Raw genomic sequence first — 25354 nt, forward strand, 5'->3', positions numbered from 1 at the left:
ACTCCTGATCCTCTTGTCTCTATCTCCAAAGTGCTAGATTTACAGACATGCCTGGTTTATGCCTTTCTGGTGGTAGAGATGGGAGCCAGGACGTCCTAACCACTAAGCAAGCACTCTGCAACTGAGCCACAGTCCAGCCCTCGGCTGTAGCCTGCCTTCCACCAACAACGGGAAGGCTGGGGGAAAGGGTCTTTTCCCCTTTTCCCTTTCTCTCTCTCTCTCTCTCTCTCTCTCTCTCTCTCTCTCTCTCTCTCTCTCTCTCTCTCTCTCTCTCTCTCTGGGTGTGGTGTGTTCCCGACAATATGCTTTCTGGGCAGAAATGTTTAGAAAACAATGACTCATGTATTGGATAGCCCTTGGGTCCACTAAAGCCACTTCCTGCCTTCCGGAGCTGCCCCAGGAAGAACTCAACTTCCCCAGAGACTGGACTGTGATTAGAGACTCCCCCTAGTGGCTGTTATGGATGGTTTCTATGCCTCTTCGCCCATTCCACCCCGTGTCTACCTTAGCCATGCACAGAAAAACAAAGGAGTGATTTCTTATATGCATAGGTTTCTCAGTCAGTGTGACCTTTAGGTATAGATAGAGCCAAGAGACTTTGATAATGTCTTAAAAAAATATGTGTGGTGTGCATTTGTATATGTATGTGTGATGTGTGTTAGTGTATCATCAAGTATATGTGTGTAGTTGTATTTGTGTGTGATATGTATTAGTGTATTGTGTGTACATTTGTGTGTGATAATGTGTTAGAGTATGTGTGTGTAATCATGTGTGCATGTATGTTAGTGTATATGTGTGTGATGTGTGCTAGTATGTGATGTGTTAGTGTATATGTGTCATCAAGTGTGTTGCTGTATATGTGTAATTGTATTTTTGTGTGATGTGTGTTAGTGTTTGTGAGTGTAATGTATGTATGATGTGTGCTAGTGTATATGTGCACAATTGTGTGTGTGATGTGTGTTAGTGTTTGTGTGTGCTAGCAAATGTGTATAATATGTGCTAGTGTATATGTGTGTCATCATGTGTATATTAGTGTGTGCATGTGATGTGTGTTAATGTATGTGTGTGTCATGGATGGTATTGTTGTATGTGTGTAATTGTGAGTGTGTGTTAGCGTGTGTGTGATGTGTGTAATCATGTGTGGGTGTGTGTTATTGTATGTATGTGATGCGTATTAGTGTATGTATGTGATCATGTATGATCTGTAAAGGGTTGTATTAGTTATCTGTCTTGTTGTTGCAACAAGAACAACTTAGGGAAGGAAAGGTTTGTCCATCATGGCTGGGAAATCACAGTGGTGAGGCACAAGCATCTGAGGTCACATTGCACCCATAGGGAGGAGCTTAGGAATCAAAGAGATGAATGCTTATATTCAATTTGCTTTTTCTTTTAAAAATAGTGTGTATGTGTGGGTGTGTGCACATCCCCGTCCTTGTGCATCCTATGACATTTGTGGAGGTCAGGGAACAACTTGCAGGAGGCAGTTCTCTTCTTCCACTGTGTGGGTCCCAGGGACTGAGCTCAGGTCACCAGATTTATCAGCGAGCACGTTTATCCACTGAGCCGTCTTGTGTCCCTGCGTCCTTCCATGGAAGGGATCATCCTTGTTTGGGATAGGTCTTCCTCCTTCTGTTAGCCTAATTTAGAAAAGCTCTCACAGACACCCAGAGATGTCTCCATGATGTTCTACACCATGTCAGGTTGACAATATAAACAATCAGGACTACCAAGAGTGATAGTTACATAGGAATATCATGATAGTTTTTCATCTAAAGAAGAGAGCATTAGGCAAGCAGGTGGACAAGATGCTCACTGTAGGCTAAAAGGGGCCCACAGTAGCTCTGGGGAGGGAACACATGCGCCTACCAATGGAAGAGGAGAGGACACCTAGAGCTGGGGGCACTGAAGGATGAGTAGAAGTTTGCCAAGCAGCAGCCTGTGGGCCACATAAGCTTGTAACCTAGCAAGTAGTGATGCCGGTTATGTAAGAAGCCTATCACCCATCGTTGACAAGTCCTATCTCTGTATCCCTCCAGTGACTGTCCCTTCTGTCGAATCTGCCACGAGGGAGCGAATGGGGAGAACTTGCTGTCCCCGTGTGGCTGCACCGGCACGCTAGGAGCTGTGCACAAGAGCTGCCTGGAGAAATGGCTGTCTTCTTCCAATACCAGCTACTGCGAGCTGTGCCACACGGAGTTTGCAGTTGAAAAGCGACCCCGCCCTCTCACAGAGGTACATTGCTTGGGGGAGGCTGGCCATCCAGAGGGAGGAAGGGCATTTTGGGGACAGAGTTAGCAGTTGCTCAGGTCAGCTGGGAAAACTGTTATGTCCCTGCTAATGCTGGGAGGGATCTGCTGACGTGTGGGAACCTGAATGACCAGAGGTTGCAGGTCTGCAAACCTGTACCTGCTGTGCTGTCTGTCTGTCTGTCTGTCTGTCTGTCTCTCTCTCTCTCTCTCTCTGATTGTTTTGCTTTGTTTTTGAAGCAGGATCTCAGGTGTCCTAGGCTGTCCTCAAAGTAGCTTTTAGCTGAAGACGACTTTCCAACTTGTGGCCATCCAGCCTCTACGACCCAGTGCTGGAGTTACAGGCAGGCAGTGTCAGCAGTGGAACCCAGGGCTCCACGTATGCTGGGCTTGCCCTCTTCCAGCTGATCCACACCCCAGTTCCAGTCAGAGCCACTCCCCCTTTTAATACAACTCGAATTTGCTACTATCCTGTCTCTGTTTCCTGAGTGTTGGAATTATAAGCATGTACAACCATGCAGGGCTGTTCTTTGCTTCTTTGAACTAGAGTGTCATTTTAGCTCAGGGAGGCCGGGAACTCAGGCAATCCTTCTGCTTCAGCCTATTGACTGCCAGTATGACAAGGTATGAACCCTAGGGCAACCATTGCTAGTTCTTTTTATCTTTTTGAGAGAGTCTATCTAATGTAGCCCAGGCTGGCCTACAGCTTGCTATACAACAGACTAGCCTTACGCTCTTTATTTATTTATTTTTTTTGATTTTTCGAGACAGGGTTTCTCCGTAGCTTTTGGTTCCTGTCCTGGAACTAGCTCTTGTAGACCAGGCTGGCCTCGACCTCACAGAGATCCACCTGCCTCTGCCTCCCAAGTGCTGCAATTAAAGGTGTGCGTCACCACCTCCCAGTTTACTTTATTCTTAAAATTTTTTTAATATATTTTTTGTGCACTGATGTTTTGCCATGGGTGTTGGGTTCTCTGGAACTGGAGTTACAGAAGTTGTGAGCTGCCATGTGGGTGCTGGGAATCAAACCTAGGTCCTCTGGAAGGGGAGTCAGTGCTTTTAACCACTGAACTATCTCTCCAGCCCCTTAAAAATACTTTGAAAATTAATTATATGCTGGGCGGTGATGGCGCACGCCTTTAATCCCAGCACTTGGGAGGCTGAGGCAGGTGGAGCTCTGTGAGTTCAAGGCCAGCCTGGTCTACAGAGCTAGTTTCAGGACAGATCTAAAACTACAGAGAAACCCAGTCTCGAAAAACCAAATAAGCAAACAAAATTTAATTACATGTGTGTGGCTCAGTGGGTCAGAGGACAACATGCACAAGTTAGTTATCTCTTTTCCCCATGTGGAACCTGGGTTAGAACTCAGTTTGACAGACTTGGCAAGTACCTCTACCTGCTGAGCCATCTCACTAGCCTTTTATCTTTCTATCGTCTGTCTCTACCTACCTACCTACCTACCTACCTACCTACCTACCTACCTACCTACCTATTATAGTCCCAGCTGACCCAAGGCTAAGCCTCCTTTGGGTGCTAGGGTTACAGGCATCTGCCACCAAGCTCAGATTTCTAAGCATTTCTTTGTCACCTCTGGTATGCCCAGTGTTCCAGTCACCAGCTCACAGTTGATAATGTCCTTCTGATCTCCAAACAGGCCAGTTGGTAGGAACAGTTATAGAGTGTCTCAGTTCCTGTCCTGTTTGCTGTGGTATAATACCTTGACAAAAACAACTTAAATAGAAAAGACGTTACGACTTCCAGTTCCAGGTCACATGCCATCACTGCAGTGAAGCCTCGTTCATCTCAAACACGTTAGCTGGTGACATGGTATCACAGTCCAGAAGTGGAAAATAGCAACACCAGTGTGCATGGCTCTTCTTTTACCAGGCCAGCCTGTGAGATGTGCCACCTGAAACCACAGTGGGTCTTCTCACCTCAGTTAGCACAGCTAAGAGTATCCCTGACAGGCAGGTCCACAGGCTACCCTGATCTGGACAATCCTTCCTTGAGACTCCCATCCCAGGACTCCAGATTCTGTCAAATTGAGCATTGACACTTCACACCACCGAAGGCAGTGTTGAAGGAGAGGTGTGTGTGCAGTGCAACACTTGGGGTCAAGAGTTGTCGTAGGAGCTGGAAGTGAGCAAGTGCTTGCTATACAAACACGCGGGTCTGAGTTCAAATCCCCAGAACCCACATAAAGCTAGGTGTAGTAGCTCATTTCTGTCATCCCAGTGTTCCTAGGGGAAGTTGGGAGGTGGAGACAGAATTCCCCGGGAACTTATGGCTGGCTAGCCTGGTGTACACAAGAAGAAAACGTCAGGGAGAACGCATCTCAAACATGCATTCCTGTACTCATACACACAAACACACACAAAGACTAAAGGTCTGTGGGTTGAGGGAGAGGCCTTGGCTGGAGGTGAGTTCTCAAGCTGAGACTTGAGGGATTAAAACAGGAATTTAGAGCCTCTAGTGAGAATACAGTCCCTGTAGAGAACACAGCAAGTGTGACGACCCTGAGGCCAGGAGAAGGTCAAACTAGGAAAAGAGGCGGGAGCAGAGCTCTTAGTGTAAGGCTTACTTAGCACACATGAGGCCTGTGGTGTGACACTGTTCTTTATCTGTGTGAACAAACATCTGTGGTGTGACACTGTTCTTTATCTGTGTGAACAAACATCTGTGGTGTGACACAGTTCTTTAGCTGTGTGAACAAACATCTGTGGTGTGACACAGTTCTTTAGCTGTGTGAACAAACATCTGTGGTGTGACACTGTTCTTTATCTGTGTGAACAAACATCTGTGGTGTGACACTGTTCTTTATCTGTGTGAACAAACATCTGTGGTGTGACACTGTTCTTTAGCTGTGTGAACAAACATCTGTGGTGTGACACTGTTCTTAGAGATGTGTGAACAAACATCTGTGGTGTGACACTGTTCTTTATCTGTGTGAACAAACATCTGTGGTGTGACACTGTTCTTTATCTGTGTGAACAAACATCTGTGGTGTGACACTGTTCTTTAGCTGTGTGAACAAACATCTGTGGTGTGACACTGTTCTTAGAGATGTGTGAACAAACATCTGTGGTGTGACACTGTTCTTAGAGATGTGTGAACAAACATCTGTGGTGTGACACTGTTCTTTAGCTGTGTGAACAAACATCTGTGGTGTGACACTGTTCTTTATCTGTGTGAACAAACATCTGTGGTGTGACACTGTTCTTTAGCTGTGTGAACAAACATCTGTGGTGTGACACTGTTCTTTATCTGTGTGAACAAACATCTGTGGTGTGACACTGTTCTTTATCTGTGTGAACAAACATCTGTGGTGTGACACTGTTCTTAGAGATGTGTGAACAAACATCTGTGGTGTGACACTGTTCTTTAGCTGTGTGAACAAACATCTGTGGTGTGACACTGTTCTTTATCTGTGTGAACAAACATCTGTGGTGTAACACTGTTCTTTAGCTGTGTGAACAAACATCTGTGGTGTGACACTGTTCTTAGAGATGTGTGAACAAACATCTGTGGTGTGACACTGTTCTTAGAGATGTGTGAACAAACATCTGTGGTGTGACACTGTTCTTTATCTGTGTGAACAAACATCTGTGGTGTGACACTGTTCTTTATCTGTGTGAACAAACATCTGTGGTGTGACACTGTTCTTTATCTGTGTGAACAAACATCTGTGGTGTGACACTGTTCTTTATCTGTGTGAACAAACATCTGTGGTGTGACACTGTTCTTTAGCTGTGTGAACAAACATCTGTGGTGTGACACTGTTCTTAGAGATGTGTGAACAAACATCTGTGGTGTGACACTGTTCTTTATCTGTGTGAACAAACATCTGTGGTGTGACACTGTTCTTTATCTGTGTGAACAAACATCTGTGGTGTGACACTGTTCTTTATCTGTGTGAACAAACATCTGTGGTGTGACACTGTTCTTTATCTGTGTGAACAAACATCTGTGGTGTGACACTGTTCTTTATCTGTGTGAACAAACATCTGTGGTGTGACACTGTTCTTTAGCTGTGTGAACAAACATCTGTGGTGTGACACTGTTCTTTATCTGTGTGAACAAACATCTGTGGTGTGACACTGTTCTTTATCTGTGTGAACAAACATCTGTGGTGTGACACTGTTCTTTATCTGTGTGAACAAACATCTGTGGTGTGACACTGTTCTTTATCTGTGTGAACAAACATCTGTGGTGTGACACTGTTCTTTATCTGTGTGAACAAACATCTGTGGTGTGACACTGTTCTTTATCTGTGTGAACAAACATCTGTGGTGTGACACTGTTCTTTATCTGTGTGAACAAACATCTGTGGTGTGACACTGTTCTTTATCTGTGTGAACAAACATCTGTGGTGTGACACTGTTCTTAGAGATGTGTGAACAAACATCTGTGGTGTGACACTGTTCTTTAGCTGTGTGAACAAACATCTGTGGTGTGACACTGTTCTTTAGCTGTGTGAACAAACATCTGTGGTGTGACACTGTTCTTTATCTGTGTGAACAAACATCTGTGGTGTGACACTGTTCTTAGAGATGTGTGAACAAACATCTGTGGTGTGACACTGTTCTTAGAGATGTGTGAACAAACATCTGTGGTGTGACACTGTTCTTAGAGATGTGTGAACAAACATCTGTGGTGTGACACTGTTCTTTAGCTGTGTGAACAAACATCTGTGGTGTGACACTGTTCTTTATCTGTGTGAACAAACATCTGTGGTGTGACACTGTTCTTTATCTGTGTGAACAAACATCTGTGGTGTGACACTGTTCTTTATCTGTGTGAACAAACATCTGTGGTGTGACACTGTTCTTTATCTGTGTGAACAAACATCTGTGGTGTGACACTGTTCTTTAGCTGTGTGAACAAACATCTGTGGTGTGACACTGTTCTTTATCTGTGTGAACAAACATCTGTGGTGTGACACTGTTCTTTATCTGTGTGAACAAACATCTGTGGTGTGACACTGTTCTTAGAGATGTGTGAACAAACATCTGTGGTGTGACACTGTTCTTTAGCTGTGTGAACAAACATCTGTGGTGTGACACTGTTCTTTATCTGTGTGAACAAACATCTGTGGTGTGACACTGTTCTTTATCTGTGTGAACAAACATCTGTGGTGTGACACAGTTCTTTAGCTGTGTGAACAAACATCTGTGGTGTGACACTGTTCTTTATCTGTGTGAACAAACATCTGTGGTGTGACACTGTTCTTTAGCTGTGTGAACAAACATCTGTGGTGTGACACTGTTCTTAGAGATGTGTGAACAAACATCTGTGGTGTGACACTGTTCTTTAGCTGTGTGAACAAACATCTGTGGTGTGACACTGTTCTTTATCTGTGTGAACAAACATCTGTGGTGTGACACTGTTCTTTAGCTGTGTGAACAAACATCTGTGGTGTGACACTGTTCTTAGAGATGTGTGAACAAACATCTGTGGTGTGACACTGTTCTTAGAGATGTGTGAACAAACATCTGTGGTGTGACACTGTTCTTTAGCTGTGTGAACAAACATCTGTGGTGTGACACTGTTCTTTATCTGTGTGAACAAACATCTGTGGTGTGACACTGTTCTTAGAGATGTGTGAACAAACATCTGTGGTGTGACACAGTTCTTTAGCTGTGTGAACAAACATCTGTGGTGTGACACTGTTCTTAGAGATGTGTGAACAAACATCTGTGGTGTGACACTGTTCTTAGAGATGTGTGAACAAACATCTGTGGTGTGACACTGTTCTTAGAGATGTGTGAACAAACATCTGTGGTGTGACACTGTTCTTTATCTGTGTGAACAAACATCTGTGGTGTGACACTGTTCTTAGAGATGTGTGAACAAACATCTGTGGTGTGACACAGTTCTTTAGCTGTGTGAACAAACATCTGTGGTGTGACACTGTTCTTTAGCTGTGTGAACAAACATCTGTGGTGTGACACTGTTCTTTATCTGTGTGAACAAACATCTGTGGTGTGACACTGTTCTTTATCTGTGTGAACAAACATCTGTGGTGTGACACTGTTCTTTATCTGTGTGAACAAACATCTGTGGTGTGACACTGTTCTTTATCTGTGTGAACAAACATCTGTGGTGTGACACTGTTCTTAGAGATGTGTGAACAAACATCTGTGGTGTGACACTGTTCTTAGAGATGTGTGAACAAACATCTGTGGTGTGACACTGTTCTTAGAGATGTGTGAACAAACATCTGTGGTGTGACACAGTTCTTTAGCTGTGTGAACAAACATCTGTGGTGTGACACTGTTCTTTATCTGTGTGAACAAACATCTGTGGTGTGACACTGTTCTTAGAGATGTGTGAACAAACATCTGTGGTGTGACACTGTTCTTTATCTGTGTGAACAAACATCTGTGGTGTGACACTGTTCTTTAGCTGTGTGAACAAACATCTGTGGTGTGACACTGTTCTTTATCTGTGTGAACAAACATCTGTGGTGTGACACTGTTCTTTATCTGTGTGAACAAACATCTGTGGTGTGACACTGTTCTTTAGCTGTGTGAACAAACATCTGTGGTGTGACACTGTTCTTTATCTGTGTGAACAAACATCTGTGGTGTGACACTGTTCTTTATCTGTGTGAACAAACATCTGTGGTGTGACACTGTTCTTTATCTGTGTGAACAAACATCTGTGGTGTGACACTGTTCTTAGAGATGTGTGAACAAACATCTGTGGTGTGACACTGTTCTTTATCTGTGTGAACAAACATCTGTGGTGTGACACTGTTCTTTATCTGTGTGAACAAACATCTGTGGTGTGACACTGTTCTTTAGCTGTGTGAACAAACATCTGTGGTGTTACACTGTTCTTTATCTGTGTGAACAAACATCTGTGGTGTGACACTGTTCTTAGAGATGTGTGAACAAACATCTGTGGTGTGACACTGTTCTTTATCTGTGTGAACAAACATCTGTGGTGTGACACTGTTCTTTATCTGTGTGAACAAACATCTGTGGTGTGACACTGTTCTTTAGCTGTGTGAACAAACATCTGTGGTGTGACACTGTTCTTTATCTGTGTGAACAAACATCTGTGGTGTGACACTGTTCTTTATCTGTGTGAACAAACATCTGTGGTGTGACACTGTTCTTAGAGATGTGTGAACAAACATCTGTGGTGTGACACTGTTCTTTATCTGTGTGAACAAACATCTGTGGTGTGACACTGTTCTTTATCTGTGTGAACAAACATCTGTGGTGTGACACTGTTCTTTAGCTGTGTGAACAAACATCTGTGGTGTGACACTGTTCTTTATCTGTGTGAACAAACATCTGTGGTGTGACACTGTTCTTTATCTGTGTGAACAAACATCTGTGGTGTGACACTGTTCTTTATCTGTGTGAACAAACATCTGTGGTGTGACACTGTTCTTTATCTGTGTGAACAAACATCTGTGGTGTGACACTGTTCTTAGAGATGTGTGAACAAACATCTGTGGTGTGACACTGTTCTTTATCTGTGTGAACAAACATCTGTGGTGTGACACTGTTCTTTATCTGTGTGAACAAACATCTGTGGTGTGACACTGTTCTTTAGCTGTGTGAACAAACATCTGTGGTGTTACACTGTTCTTTATCTGTGTGAACAAACATCTGTGGTGTGACACTGTTCTTTAGCTGTGTGAACAAACATCTGTGGTGTGACACTGTTCTTAGAGATGTGTGAACAAACATCTGTGGTGTGACACAGTTCTTTAGCTGTGTGAACAAACATCTGAGATGGGTCGTTTTCGAGCAAAAATATCAAGGCTCAGCAGTTAAAGTGCTTGCCTTGTAAGCATGAGGAACAAGACTTCAGACCCCCTAGAATGCATGTGAATGTCAGGTAGGTGTGGCAGCTGCCTGTAATCACAACCTCAGAAGGTAGACACAGGGGATCCCCAGAGCAAGCTGGCTGGCCAAACAAACTATATCCATGAGCTCTGCATTTGATTGAGAGAGCCTGCCTCAGCGAATAAGGTGGAGGACAGACCGAGGATAATTCTTGACATCAGCCTTCATATGATGTGTGTGCATACACACATGCACACACAGCAACACTCCCACACAGACACATTGCCCCCCCCAATATATGCACACGTGTACAACATACTAAAAAAGGAAAGAAACTAGGGAGGGAAAGGGTGCCTTCAAGAGAGATGGCCGTGGTGACACCTGGCTTGGTGCATCACACAGATATTTGAACTTTGGCCTGAGCATGACAGTTGGGGTTGTGATTGGATGTCCCCAGGTGCTTGCTGTTTCCACTGATGCCACCCTGACATATGGTGGCTGGGAACCCCAGAGAAGATATCACTGGACTGAAGTGTGAGGAGCTATGTCTAGTCCTGAGACCAGAAGTACTGTCCAGATCAGTCAAGGCCACTGTAGGTCACTTGGAGACCACGAAAAGCCTCCCTCCACCAATGAGACAGTGAGAGGGACCAATCTCTCCATCCATCTTCTCCTCCCCTTGACTCAACCTGACATGCCAGTTTAAAAGTGTCTGACGCTCCTCTTTCTTGTGTCTGTCTCCCTTCTGCCCCTCTGTCCATCTGCAAGGCCTTTAGCTCTCTGGCCATCTGCCCCATTTTTAAAAATGACTTTACTCTGTGTGGGGGGCATGCGCACATGTGACACAGTACTCATGTGGAAGATGACTTGCAGGTAGTTGGTTCCCTTCTACCTTTATTTGGGTTCTGGTCACACACAGGCCATCAGCTTCAAGTGGCAAATACTTTACCCACCAAGCCATCCTGCGCTCCTCCCACTTTCCCTGTTCCGTGTCCTTCACTGGCACAGAAGTGCAGGGACCTTTCTGCTGCTTTCCTTGGAGTTCATTCTTTCTGAGCCGCCTCGAGCCACGCTCGTTTCCCTTGGCCCGCCATCTTGGGAGGCTGTAAGGTAGAGTGACCAAGGCGCTTGTGCTCCCTGAGTGGCACTAGCCAGGTTCTAGTCCTGACTGGCTTTGCGGGCCAAAGGATGACAGCCCTTATCCAGAATGCTTGGGCTGGTTGTGGTGGCACACATGTGCCAAAGAGTCAGAGACAGAAGGATCACCCAGCCTGGGATCTGTGGTTCATCTGGTGGGTGACATAACATACATGAAGCCTTGGACCTTCATAAATCCCCACATGGTGCCACACACCTATAAATCCCGGCACTGCGAGGTGGTGGTAAGGGGATCAGAAGTTCAAGACCAGCCTTGTCTATATATCGTTGAGTTTGTCCAACCTAGTTTACACGAGACCCTGTCTTGGAAAAAAAGAAAAAAAGCTTGGGACTAAGCTGGGCGGTGGTGGCACACGCCTTTAATCCCAGCACTCGGGAGGCAGAGGCAGGCAGATCTCTGTGAGTTCGAGGCCAGCCTGGTCTAGAAGAGCTAGTTCCAGGACAGGAACCAAAAAGCTACAGAGAAACCCTGTCTCGAAAAAAAGAAAAAAAAAAGCTTGGGACTAGAGTGGTTTTAGTTTTGAGAGTTCAGATTTTGGAGTGTTTTCATGAGCAATATGAGGTATTCTGGGGTCCAAATTGAAAGGAAATCCATATTTCATTCATATATGTATTACTCTCACATATATGAATGTAAGTTTTACGCAATATTTTAACTTTAATTAATTGTTTTCTTGTATTGCTGGAATTGGAACCTGGGGCCTTGCTCACCTTGGGCAAGTACTCCCCAGCTGAGCTAATCCCTAACCATTGTGTCAGTGAGTCAACATATATGGTGTCAGTTCTTTCTCTTTCTCTCTCTCCTATCTCCCTCTGGAGAGAGATGGCTCAGCAGAAAGATCACTTGTTGGTCTTTTGGAAGACTGAAGTTCACTTTCCAGCACCCATACCAGGTTGTTCACAAAACACTTGTAACTCTAGCTCCAGAGGATCTGACTCCCTCATCTGGCCTTCACGGCACCCATACACATGCGTATAGATACACACATATGATGTGGGCTGTCACTCTGTATGTAGGTTGCTTTTATTAGTTGATGAATAAAGCTGTTTCAGCCAATGGCTTAGCAAAATTTAGTCAGGCTGGAATAGATATATATAGAGAGTAGCCAGAGTCAAGGAGATGCCATGTAGCTGCCGAAGGAAAAAGATGCCAGGAAAACCTTACCTGTAGGCCACAGCCTTTTGGCAATACATAGATTAATAGGAATGGGTTAATTTAAGATATAAGAGCTAACTAGGAATACGCTTGAGCTGTTGGCCAAACAGTGCTGTAATTAATATAGTTTCTGTGTGATTATTCGGGTCTGGCAACTGGAGTGAAAGAACAGTCTGTTTGCACACATGCGCGCGTGCGCACACACACACTCCTGTATGTACAAATGTAAAATATTTAAGCAGCAGGTTTTTTTTGATTTCTCTGTGTGGTTCTGGCTATCCTGGAACTGCCTGTGTAGACCAGGCCACCACTCCACAGCACATCTGGCAGCCTGTGTAGACCAGGCCACCACTCCACAGCACATCTGGCAGCCTGTGTAGACCAGGCCACCACTCCACAGCACATCTGGCAGCCTGTGTAGACCAGGCCACCACTCCACAGCACATCTGGCAGCCTGTGTAGACCAGGCCACCACTCCACAGCACATCTGGCAGTCTTCCTTTCTTTCTGTTGCTGTGATGAGATACCATGACCAAGGCAATTTATAGAAGGAAGAGTTTGGAGGGTGAGTTCATGATTATGGCAGGGAGTGTGACAGCAGGTAGAGACCATTCAGTATCTGAGAGCTTACATTTTACCTTCAAGTAGGAGACAAAGAGGGGACTAACTGGGAATAACGTGGGCTTTTGAAACCTCAAAGCCTGCTCCAGTGACATATCTCCAACTTGCCAGACCTCATAATTCCCCAATAGTTCACCAATTGAGTACCAAATATGCAAATATATGAGCATATATGGGCCAGATATAGTATTTTAAATAATTTTGAGCTGGACATTGTAGGGACATTCTCAATACTTGGAAACAAGAGGTTCAGAAGTTGAAGGTTCACATGGGTTGCATGAGACCCTGTCTCAGAAAACAATAATAACCCACCACAGTGGTGGTGGTGCTGGTGGTGATGTATATATAAAACATATTTCATGGTGTGGAAGGTTCTACTTGTGCTATCATGATAGCATTTTAAAGATTTGTTCTTAAGCTGGATATAGGGGTGGTCACCTTTAATTTTAACACTGGGTAGGCAGAGATAGGAGGACTTCTGTGAGCTCGAGGCCAGCCTGGTCTACATTGTGAGTTCTAGGACAGCCAGGGCTACACTGGCTCAAAAAGCAAACAAAGAAACAAGTAAAGGATTTGTTTTTATTTTTTATTTAGAGATATGTGTGCGTGTCTGTGTGGTGTGTTCACTTGTGTGCAGCTGCCCGCAGAGGCCAGTAGAGGGCGTGGGATGCCCTGGAGCTGGAACTGCAGGTGTTGGGTTGTGAGCCTTTGACAAGGATGGTGGGAACAGAATCTGGTCCTGCTTTTCGGCCGCCCCACCCCCCACCATCATGCTGGTGTTTTGGAAGTTAAAGATTTTAGAACTTTTTGGATTGTAGATTTTCAGAATAGAATAGTCAGCCTGCTCTAGTTATGTGAATTTGCATAAATGCATTAACTCCCCTATTGCCTCTATTTGCCCATCAGTAAAATGAAGGCGAGCACTCAGCAGACTCAGTATTATCAAATTATTAATTTAATAATAATAATATTAAAGTATTATTATTACTTTAAAAACGTATGAATATCCAGGCCTACAGCCTGCCCCTATCCCGTCCCTTCTGTAACCCCCTTCCATATATAACACCTCTCCCTCATCTGCTCCCCTGCAGTGGCTGAAGGACCCGGGGCCTCGCACTGAGAAGCGGACGCTGTGCTGTGACATGGTGTGCTTCGTGTTCATCACACCGCTGGCTGCCATCTCAGGCTGGCTGTGCCTTCGAGGGGCCCAGGACCACCTCCGTCTGCATAGCCGGCTGGAGGCTGTGGGGCTCATTGCCCTCACCATCGCCCTCTTCACCATCTATGTGCTCTGGACACTGGTGAGTGGGCACAGCCCAGCAGGAGGGCTCAGCCGGGACCCCTGGACTGTGTGAGTGTCGCTTCTGCTGGAGGGGCACAGCCCAGGCAGGTGGGCTCAGCCGGGACCCCTGGACTGTGAGTGTCGCTTCTGCTGGAGGGGCACAGCCCAGGCAGGTGGGCTCAGCCGGGACCCCTGGACTGTGTGAGTGTCGCTTCTGCTGGGGGCACAGCCCAGGCAGGTGGGCTCAGCCGGGACCCCTGGACTGTGTGAGTGTCTCTTCTGCTGGGGGCGGTCCCCTCAGCTCACCCTTGCTGTGGCCCCAGGTTGGCGCTGTAACACAGGTCCAGGGACACCCCAGCCCACAGTGAGCCTTTCACTTCAAGGGTCAGAGGAGATGAAGGGGACAGGCAGCAAAAGGCTGAGGCAAGGAAGAGACTGGACTAAAGTAGGGCGGAACAGATACATAGTAAGGAACTGAGTGCTAGTGAGCTGGCCCCAAGTTTGACTCCCTGGACCTGTGTGGTGGAAGGTGAGGGCTGACCCAAGTCGCTCTCTGTCCTAACATAAAGGTGCCATGGCATATGGTGCCCCAGAGATAATTAAATAAATGTAACAACAAAATGAGATTTAAAACCTTCCAAAAAATATGAGACACACCTCTCCCTACTGAATTGTTGACTACTTTCGACTGGAGAAGGAAGAGACATTGCCTTCAGTTGTGTGCCCACAAGGCTCTGCTGTACACCCAACCCATGAGCTCACAGATGGCCTCCTTTATACTCAGTGTATCATAGAGCAAAGCAAAAAGACGTGAGTGTGGGGAAAGATTTTGTAGGGAGAACGAGAGTGGGGTGAGGGTAATCAGAATGTATTACAGACATATATGAAACTGTAAAAGAAGAGGGAGAGGGAGGGGGTATCTGGTCGGAATGTAGCTCAGTCTGTCGAGTGCTTACCCAGTGCCATTCTCTCTAGTTTCCGGCTTTGAGAAGGTCAAGTCAGGAGGGTTAGATGCTCAAGGTTATCCTTTGCTACATAGTGAGATTATGGCTAGCCTGGGACTCAGTCTCAAAAAGAAAAGGAAGGTAAGGAGGAAGAAAGGAAGGGAGGGACGAGGGAGGAAGAAAGAACAGAGAGAGGGAGAGAGGAGGAAGGAGGGAGGGAGAGAGAGAAATTGAGAGCTCGTGAGATGGCTCAGCAGATAAAACACTTGCTGCTAAGTCTGATGACCTGATTTGATCCCTGAGACCCACACTGGGCGAGAGAACAGACTTCTGTAAGTTGTCCCCTGTCTTCCACATGTGCACCCCACTCCACCTCCACAGTAAATAGAGGAAAAATGCAGGAGAAATTAAATCCCAGCTGGAGAGATTCCTCAGTGGTCCATGTGCAAGGCCCTAGATTAATTCCCTAGCACCACAAACAAACAAACAAAAATAAGACAAAAGTCAGCTGTGCTGATTTACACTGCCTGAAATCTCCTATGCAGGACTCTGAGGCAGGAGGATGCCTAACAAATTTAAGGCCAATTTGGGCTCTACAATGAAACTCTGTCACAATATAAATAAATAGACAGGGCTGGAGAGATGGCTCAGAGGTTAATGCACTGACTGTTCTTTGAAAGTCCTGAGTTCAATTCCCAGCAACCACATGGTGGCTCACAGCCATCTGTAATGACATCTGATGCCCTCTTCTGGCCTGCAGGTGTACATGCAGGCAGAATACTGTATCCATATAAATAATAAAGAAGAACTTAAATTTAATAAACAAATAAATAAGTAAACAAGGGTAGGCATGGTGGGGCACACCTTTAATCCCAGCATTCGGTAGGCAGAGACTGGTAGATCTCTGTGATCTAGAGCTCAGTGCCAGCCTGGTCTACATACAGAGTTCCAGAACAGCCAGGGTCACATAGAGAGACCCTGCCTCAAAAAGAAAAAGCAAAATGAAGGGAGAGATATTAAGAACTTGTCTGGGGGCTGGCAGTGATAGAGCATGAGTCCCCCAGGAGTTAGGGACAGTGTGGGTAACATGGGATAGTCCCCCAGGAGTTAGGGACAGTGTGGGTAACATGGGATAGTCCCATCCAAAGAACCTGAGTAGACAATGAGGGATTGAAGCCAAAATACAGGACTGAGGAGTGGCTCAGTTGACACAGCACTTGTGGAACATGCAGAAGCTTTGGATTCTAGTCCCTAGCACTACGTCTACCAGCTGTGTTTACAGACACCCGAGGTGGAGGCCTACCTGGACTGCATGAGACTCTCTCAAAAAGAAAAAAACAGGGCTGGCAAGAAGGCTGACTGAGTAAAAGTGCTTGCCTAGCAACCTGGCCCCCCGGGCACAGCCCTGGGACCCTCATAGGTAGCAGGAGAAAATTGACTCCACAGATCTGGTCTCTGGCTTTCACACGAAGGCCCTAACAAGAACAACCAACTTTTTTTTTTTAAGTTTTAAGACAAAATAAGTTAGGAAAGATTGTATGAGGTGTATTGATTGAAAAATTGAGGGGTTGGGAGTGTGGACCCATGGTAGGGCTATTTCCTGGCATGTATCAGGCTCTGGCTTCCATCCCTAGCACAGGAAATAAACAGACAATGAAGGTAACATTTACTGGTTTCTATGTGTCTGTGAAAGAAATTAATTTAAACTAAAAAGTAGTTGTGAGTTGGTGTTTGGTGGGTGAAGGCAATTGCCTTCATGGCTGTCAAACTAAGTTCAACCTCCCCGGGACCCACATGGTGGAGAGGGAGAGCTGATTCCTACAAGTTATACTCCGATGTCCGCACACGTGCACACACACACACACACACACACACACACACACACACACACACACAGAGTAAGAATACATTTTAAAAGTAGTTAAAAGGAAGAATAGAAGAGAATGGAGGCTGGGCAGTGGTGGTGCACACCTTTAATCCCAGCACTCAGGAGGCAGAGGCAGGCGGATCTCCGTGAGTTCGAGGCCAGCCTGGTCTACAAGAGCTAGTTCCAGGACAGGCTCCAAAGCTACAGAGAAACCCTGTCTCAGGCTGGAGAGATGGCTCAGAGGTTAAGAGAACTGCCTGCTGTTCCAGAGGTGCTGAGTTCAATTCCCAACAACCACATGATGGCCCACACCCATCTATAGTGAGATCTGGTGCCCAGAGCACTATATACATAATAAATAAATTTTTAAAAAAAGAAACACTGTCTAGAAAAACTAAAGAGAGAGAAAATATGGAAAGGGGAGGGGAACGTAGAGAACACTAAGACTATTATTGAAACAAAAAGTGATAAGATAAAGTAGGGGTACCACTAAAGCAAGCAGTGACATCTTTGATCAGAGAGGGAGTCCAGAGTCCTCGCATTCTCCGTGTGTCCAGCTGTGGGTCGTTCCTTGTGTCGAGAAGTTGTTTCCAGATCAGTGGTAGATTTTCATATTGAGCATGAGAGAGACCCTTGGTTTCAAGCTAGCAGCACACACACACACACACACACACGCACGCACGCACGCACGCACGCACACACACAGGCTTTTTAAAGAGGGTCTCAAAGCCAGTGAGGCAGTGGTAGTGCACACCTTTAATTCCTGTACTTGGGAGGCAAAAGCAAGCAGATCTCTGAGTTCGAGGCCAGCCTGGTCTACAGAGTGAGTTCCAGGACAGCCAGGGTACACAGAGAAACCCTGTCTGGAAAAACAAAACAACAACAAACGAGTAGCCCGTACTTGAACTCGGAGCTTAGCTGATGATGGCTCTGAAGTTCTCTCTGCATGGGGGACAGGTGTGCATCACCACACACGCAAGCAAACGCTGGCACAATGGAACCTCATTCCGTCTAGGCTGCTCTTTTACTCTTTGTAATAGTCCTACAGGCTCTAACTACCATACTCACATTGTTTCGAGCTGTTAAAGGCATCTTAAACCCTGCCTGTTGTAGGAGGCCACTTGTTTGTTCCCGGCTGCCCAGACCTGAAATAATCACACAGAAACTCTATTAACTAAATCACTGCTTGGCCTATTACTTTTAGCTTCTTATTGGCTAGCTCTTGCATTTTAATTTAACCCATTTCTATTAATCTGTGTATCACCACGTGGCTGTGGTTTACCGGCAAGGTTCCTTCTGGCGTCTGTCTCTGGTCTACATGACTTCTCCCTGACTCTACCACCTTTCTCCCAGCATTCAGTTTAGTTTTCCCCACCTAGCTTTGTTCTGCCCTGCTATAGGCTCAAAGCAGTTTCTTTATTCATTAACCAATAAAAGCAACACATATACAGAAGGGCCTCCCACATCAACTGCCGTGTTTTCACAGCAAGGATGTAATGCAGTTCTCAGAATGCATTCCTGCCATAAGGGACACATATTTTATTTTTTTATTAATATTTATTTATTTATTATGTATACAATATTCTGTGTGTATGCCTGAAGGTCAGAAGAGGGCGCCAGACCTCTTTACAGATGGTTGTGAGCCACCATGTGGTTGCTGGGAATTGAACTCAGGACCTTTGGAAGAGCAGGCAATGCTCTTAACCACTGAGCCATCTCTCCAGCCCAGGGACACATATTTTAAAATACATAGATTACATGAAGACATATGTACTGTTTTACACCTGCTTGTTTTATCCTTTAAAAAGAGAAGGGGCAGCTACCGAGCACACCCGTTCATTGTATGGGTGTGCTACATTTATTCAATCCCTGTGACTCATCTGGTACTTTGGCAATGTGGGGGATTTTTCACCCTGTTACGAATAGTACTTTGAGCCACTACCAATGAAGTTCTTTCTCCCTTCCTTTTTCCCTCTTTCCCTCCCTCCCTTTCTCCGTCCCTCCCTTCCTACTTCTTTCTCTTTCCTTTGTGTGGTGCTGGGAATGGAACCCAGGAGCTTGAGTATTCTAAGCAAGTGCTTTACCATGGAGTTAGTCCCTAGCACATACGGAATATTTTTCTGTGTTCATAGTAGATGGTGCAGAAGTGTGTGCACAGCGCACATAGAGTGCACAGTACACATGGAGAGCACATGGAGTGCACATGGAGTGCACAGTACACATGGAGAGCACATGGAGTGCACATGGAGTGCACAGTACACATGGAGAGCACATGGAGAGCACATAGAGTGCACAGTACACATGGAGAGCACATGGAGTGCACATGGAGTGCACAGTACACATGGAGAGCACAGTACACATGGAGAGCACAGTACACATGGAGAGCACATAGAGTGCACATGGAGAGCACATAGAGTGCACAGTACACATGGAGAGCACATGGAGAGCACATAGAGTGCACAGTACACATGGAGAGCACATGGAGTGCACATGGAGTGCACAGTACACATGGAGAGCACATGGAGTGCACATGGAGTGCACAGTACACATGGAGAGCACATGGAGAGCACATAGAGTGCACAGTACACATGGAGAGCACATGGAGAGCACATGGAGAGCACATAGAGTACACATGGAGAGCACATAGAGTGCACATGGAGAGCACATAGAGTACACATGGAGAGCACAGTACACATGGAGAGCACAGTACACATGGAGAGCACATAGAGTGCACATGGAGAGCACATAGAGTGCACATGGAGAGCACATAGAGTGCACATGGAGAGCACATAGAGTACACATGGAGAGCACAGTGCACATGGAGAGCACATAGAGTGCACATGGAGAGCACATAGAGTGCACATGGAGAGCACATAGAGTGCACATGGAGAGCACATAGAGTGCACAGTACACATGGAGAGCACATAGAGTGCACATGGAGAGCACATAGAGTGCACATGGAGAGCACATAGAGTACACATGGAGAGCACATAGAGTGCACAGTACACATGGAGAGCACATAGAGTGCACATGGAGAGCACATAGAGTGCACATGGAGAGCACATAGAGTGCACAGTACACATGGAGAGCACATAGAGTGCACAGTACACATGGAGAGCACAGTACACATGGAGAGCACATAGAGTGCACAGTACACATGGAGAGCACATAGAGTGCACAGTACACATGGAGAGCACAGTACACATGGAGAGCACATAGAGTGCACAGTACACATGGAGAGCACATAGAGTGCACATAGAGTGCACAGTACACATGGAGAGCACAGTACACATGGAGAGCACATAGAGTGCACAGTACACATGGAGAGCACATAGAGTGCACAGTACACATGGAGAGCACATAGATAGAGTGCACAGTACACATGGAGAGCACATAGAGTGCACAGTACACATGGAGAGCACAGTACACATGGAGAGCACATAGAGTGCACAGTACACATGGAGAGCACATAGAGTGCACATAGAGTGCACAGTACACATGGAGAGCACAGTACACATGGAGAGCACAGTACACATGGAGAGCACAGTACACATGGAGAGCACAGTACACATGGAGAGCACATAGAGTGCACAGTACACATAGAGTGCACAGTACACATGGAGAGCACAGTACACATGGAGAGCACAGTACACATGGAGAGCACAGTACACATGGAGAGCACAGTACACATGGAGAGCACAGTACACATGGAGAGCACAGTACACATGGAGAGCACATAGAGTGCACAGTACACATAGAGTGCACATGGAGAGCACATAGAGTGCACAGTACACATAGAGTGCACATGGAGAGCACAGTACACATGGAGAGCACATAGAGTGCACAGTACACATGGAGAGCACATAGAGTGCACATGGAGAGCACATAGAGTGCACATGGAGAGCACATAGAGTGCACATGGAGAGCACAGTACACATGGAGAGCACATAGAGTGCACAGTACACATGGAGAGCACATAGAGTGCACATGGAGAGCACATAGAGTGCACATGGAGAGCACATAGAGTGCACAGTGCACATGGAGAGCACACAGAGAGCACATGGAGTACACAGTGCACATGGAGAGCACACAGAGAGCACATAGAGTGCACAGTGCACATGGAGAGCACACATAGAGTACACAGCGCACATGGATGTGGAGCCGCCTTCCTCAGTCACTCTCCATCTTATTTTTATATGTTATCATTGCATTCATTTATTTTGTGTGTGTGTGTGTGAGAGCATGTGTGCCATGACATGTGTGTGGAGGTTAGAGGACATGAATGACTCTCTTCTTTCCTTTTCCGTAAGGATTCTCGGTAGGTTGAGAACCGTTATCTGTTATACTCCAAGCCATCTCTCCAGCTCATCCACTTTTTTTTTTATTTTTTATTTTTTTTTTGTGGTGTGGCCCTGGCAGGCCTGGAACTTGATATGTAGATCAGTGTGACCTGGAATTTACAGAAATCTGCTTGCCTCTACCTCCCAAGTAATGGAATTAAAGGCATGAGCCACCACTGTCTGGCATGATACCCATGTTTTAAAAATAATTTAAAAACATTTAAATTATTAAAAACATGTGTGCATGTGTCCTGGGTAGGTGAGAACATATAAAAGTTGGTGCTCCCCTTCTGTGTGTGCATGTGCCTGTGCGTGTGTGTGTGCATGTGTCCTGGGTAGGTGAGAACATATAAAAGTTGGTGCTCCCCTTCTGTGTGTGCATGTGCCTGTGCGTGTGTGCGTGTCCTGGGTAGGTGAGAACATATAAAAGTTGGTGCTCCCCTTCTGTGTGTGCATGTGCCTGTGCGTGTGTGTGTGTGCGTGTCCTGGGTAGGTGAGAACATATAAAAGTTGGTGCTCCCCTTCTGTGTGTGCATGTGCCTGTGCGTGTGTGTGTGTGTGTGTCCTGGGTAGGTGAGAACATATAAAAGTTGGTGCTCCCCTTCTGTGTGTGCATGTGCGTGTGTGTGTGTGTGTGTGTGTGTCCTGGGTAGGTGAGAACATATAAAAGTTGGTGCTCCCCTTCTGTGTGTGCATGTGCCTGTGCGTGTGTGTGTGTGTGTGTGTGTGTCCTGGGTAGGTGAGAACATATAAAAGTTGGTGCTCCCCTTCCACACCTTCTAGGTCCTGGTTATGAGACTCAGGCTGTCAGGCTCAGTGGCCTGTCTTAGGGTTCCTGTTGCTGTGAAGAGACACCATGACCACGCCCACTCTTATAAAGGAGAACATTTAGTTGGGTGGCTCACAGTTTCACAGGGTTAGCCTGTTATCATCATGGTGGGAAGCAAGGCAACGTGGCAGGCTGATACGATGCTGGAGAAGGAGATGCGAGTTCTTCTTTTTCTTTTTCTTTCTTTTTTTGGGGGGGGGGGTTCGAGACAGGGTTTCACTGTAGTTTTAGAGCCTGTCCTGGAACTAGCTGTTGTAGACCAGGCTGGCCTCGAACTCACAGAGATCCGCCTGCCTCTGCCTCGGGAGTGCTGGGATTAAAGGCGTGAGCCACCACCACCTGGCTGAGCTGCAAGTTCTTACATCTTGACTCACAAGCAACAGGAAGTGGTCTGAGACACTGGGTGGTATCTGGAGCATATGTGAGACCTCAAAGCCCACCTCCTCAGTGACACACTTTGTCCAACAAGGCCACACTTCCTAATAGTGCCATTCCCACTGGGGGCCATTTTCTTTTAAACTGTCATAGCGTCCTTTACCCACTGAGCTGTCTGGCCAGCACTCCACTTTTTATCTGAGACAGATTCTCTACACATGGACTCGTAGGCCGGGGACCTCTAGAAATCTACCTGACTCTGACTCCCGACACTGGTGTCACATGTACGTCTCATGCTGCACAGCAGACCCTTTATCAACTGAGCTGTTTGTCCAGTGTGGGTCCCAGGTGGCCGGGAAGACCTTAAACTCCTGATCCTCACATCTACTTCCTGGCTACCGGATGTCCTGTGTGCACCAGCACACCTGGCTGCTGTGGCGCTGTGAGGGAACGCAGGCCTTCATGGTGATAGGCTAACACTTTGGACGCTTTCCCAGCTGTGCCCATCCCCAAACACTAGTGTCCATTTTTAATTGTGTCTCTCCCTGTTTGTCCCTCCCCACTCCAACACCCCTGGCCCCCATCTTTGTCTTGTCTTCATAGTTCTTCCTCTTCTGGAATGTCGTGTACTTGGATTCAAACAGCATATGGTCACTTCAATCACCCTTTTCACTTGGTTATGTGAATTTCACTTTTCTTCGTGCTGCATTTGACGGCTCACTTGTTGTTCCATACTGAAGACTGAACCCAGGGCTCTCACAGGCTGGGCACGCCTGCCGCTGCTCCCACTGAGTTGTGGCTCCAGCTCTCACTTCTCTTAGTCTGTGTGTGTGTACGTGTGCGTGCATGATATGTGCATCTGACTGTGTGTCTTTATGTGTGAGTGTGTCTGTATGAATGTGCATGTGTGACTGTGTAAATGTGTGTGTATGTGTGTACACATGTGAGTCCTAGCAATTCTCTTGTCTCTGTCTCCCTCCACTTCCCAGTTTTGGGGTTACACAGGATCATGCTCAGCTTTTTACATGGATGCTGGGGATTCAAACTCAGGTCCTTAAGCTTATACAGCAAGTACTCCTACGCACTGAGCCATCTTCCCAGTCCCGTAAACACATCACTGTTTTTATCCTCTTACCTATGAAGGAACAGGTTGCTTCCAGGTTAAGCCATTGTGTGACTGCTCAGGGTTAAATAGTCCCAAGAGACTGGTAGGACTCCATTCTCATCAGCTGTAGAAGGGAAGAGCCTTGCTTTCTGCTGGGGTTAAGATGGTGGAGCCCTCACTTTTATTGGACTCATAACCAATGGGTGGGTGTCTGTACAGTATACAGAAGTATCAGATGTGGTGCTGCTTCTAGGTTTGCTCTATGGCAAATGCCACTCCCCTCCCCCCCCGGGTAGAGGCCTGTCTCTATCTTCTCACCCACTGCAGGACTGCCCCTGCAGGTCTCTTTCCGATACCATTGCCAGCTGTACTCAGAATGGAGGAAGACCAATCAGAAAGTCCGCCTGAAGATTCGGGAAGCAGATGGCTCCGAGGACCCCCACCACTCCTTGCTGGCTACTGGACTCTTGAAAAAGGTGGCGGAGGAGACCCCTGTGTGAAGACCAGACTGGCAGAGCCCTGAGGTAGTGGAGAAACCAGAGGCAGATGACAATGCCTTGCTTTGGAAGGATGGAAGCTACCTGACCTTTCATGCACAGCCACGATGCTTCTCAGGCAAAGAGCCACAGCAATCCCTGCTCTGTGCTCCTGGGTGAACATGCTTTCAAGGGTTTTATTTCACACATTATTGTACATGACAGGGACAGATGGACAGACCTGAGCTTTGGATGGGGCAGGCACCCTCATCTCATTCTGAGATCGGTTTGACAGTCCGTGGCTAGCAGCTTTGGCTGCTTGTGCTGAGGGCGCCCGTTGGGCTGGAAGGTTCCAGCAAGCTTCTAGCGTTACTCTGCACCTGGCCGGCTTGCTTTCCTGGCACTCTGGACTTTATATACAGTTGCACTGCATTTCAAAGCCACCCCTGAATGAATAAAAGGAGTCCTTGCTGGCTGACACGACTCATCAGTTACATTTCTGACCTGCTCCAAGTGGGTGATTCTGTGAGGGCAGAGTGGAAAACACTTGGCTTGTTGGAGGGATCTGTTATGAAGCTGTCTTGGTTTCTTTTTCTTTCTTTTTTCTTTCCTTTTGTTTTTTTGTTTTTTGAGACAGGATTTCTCTGTGTAGCTTTGGAACCTGTTCTGGAACTCCCTCTGTAGACTAGACTGGCCTCCAATTCACAGAGATCTGCCTGCCCCTGCCTTCCAAGTGCTGGGGTTAAAGGTGTGTGCTACCACTGCCCGGCTTCATTTCTTTTCTTATTTCTGTGATAAAGTACTCAGATAAAAGCAACTAAAGTAGGGGTGCAGAGATGGCTCAGTGGTTAGGAGCACTGGCCATTCTTGTTCAATTCCCAGCACTCATGGCAGTTTGCAGTTGTCCCTAACCCCAGTTCCAGGGGATCCAGTGCCCTCTTTTGTCTTCCACGGACACTGCCCACATGTGGTGCACATACATACATGCAGGCAAAATACCCATACACATAAAATTTTTTATTATTTATTTATTTATTATTTTTTTTGTTTTTCAAGACAGGGTTTCTCTGTGGCTTTGGAGCCTGTCCTGGAACTAGCTCTGTAGACCAGGCTGGTCTCGAACTCACAGAGATCCGCCTGCCTCTGCCTC

General features: G+C 46.3%; 1 protein-coding gene across 2 annotated transcripts in view; it reads left to right on the forward strand.

The window, feature by feature from the left end:
* Marchf2 (membrane associated ring-CH-type finger 2) overlaps window positions 1-24679 on the forward strand; it is a 38530-nt gene extending 13851 nt beyond the window's left edge. Inside the window, exons 3-5 of one of the 2 annotated variants that reach the window (XM_075975651.1) lie at window positions 2037-2232; window positions 14078-14287; window positions 24056-24679. In XM_075975651.1, coding sequence (XP_075831766.1) covers window positions 2037-2232; window positions 14078-14287; window positions 24056-24136 — 487 coding nt within the window. In that variant the 3' untranslated portion in view covers window positions 24137-24679. The remainder of the gene's footprint in view (window positions 1-2036; window positions 2233-14077; window positions 14288-24055) is intronic. The other variant, XM_075975650.1, reaches the window with a different exon arrangement.
* The last annotated feature ends 675 nt before the right edge of the window (window positions 24680-25354 follow it).

Source organism: Microtus pennsylvanicus, chromosome 6 (assembly GCF_037038515.1).
Source record: "Microtus pennsylvanicus isolate mMicPen1 chromosome 6, mMicPen1.hap1, whole genome shotgun sequence".
In the NCBI taxonomy this organism is placed as follows: domain Eukaryota; kingdom Metazoa; phylum Chordata; class Mammalia; order Rodentia; family Cricetidae; genus Microtus; species Microtus pennsylvanicus.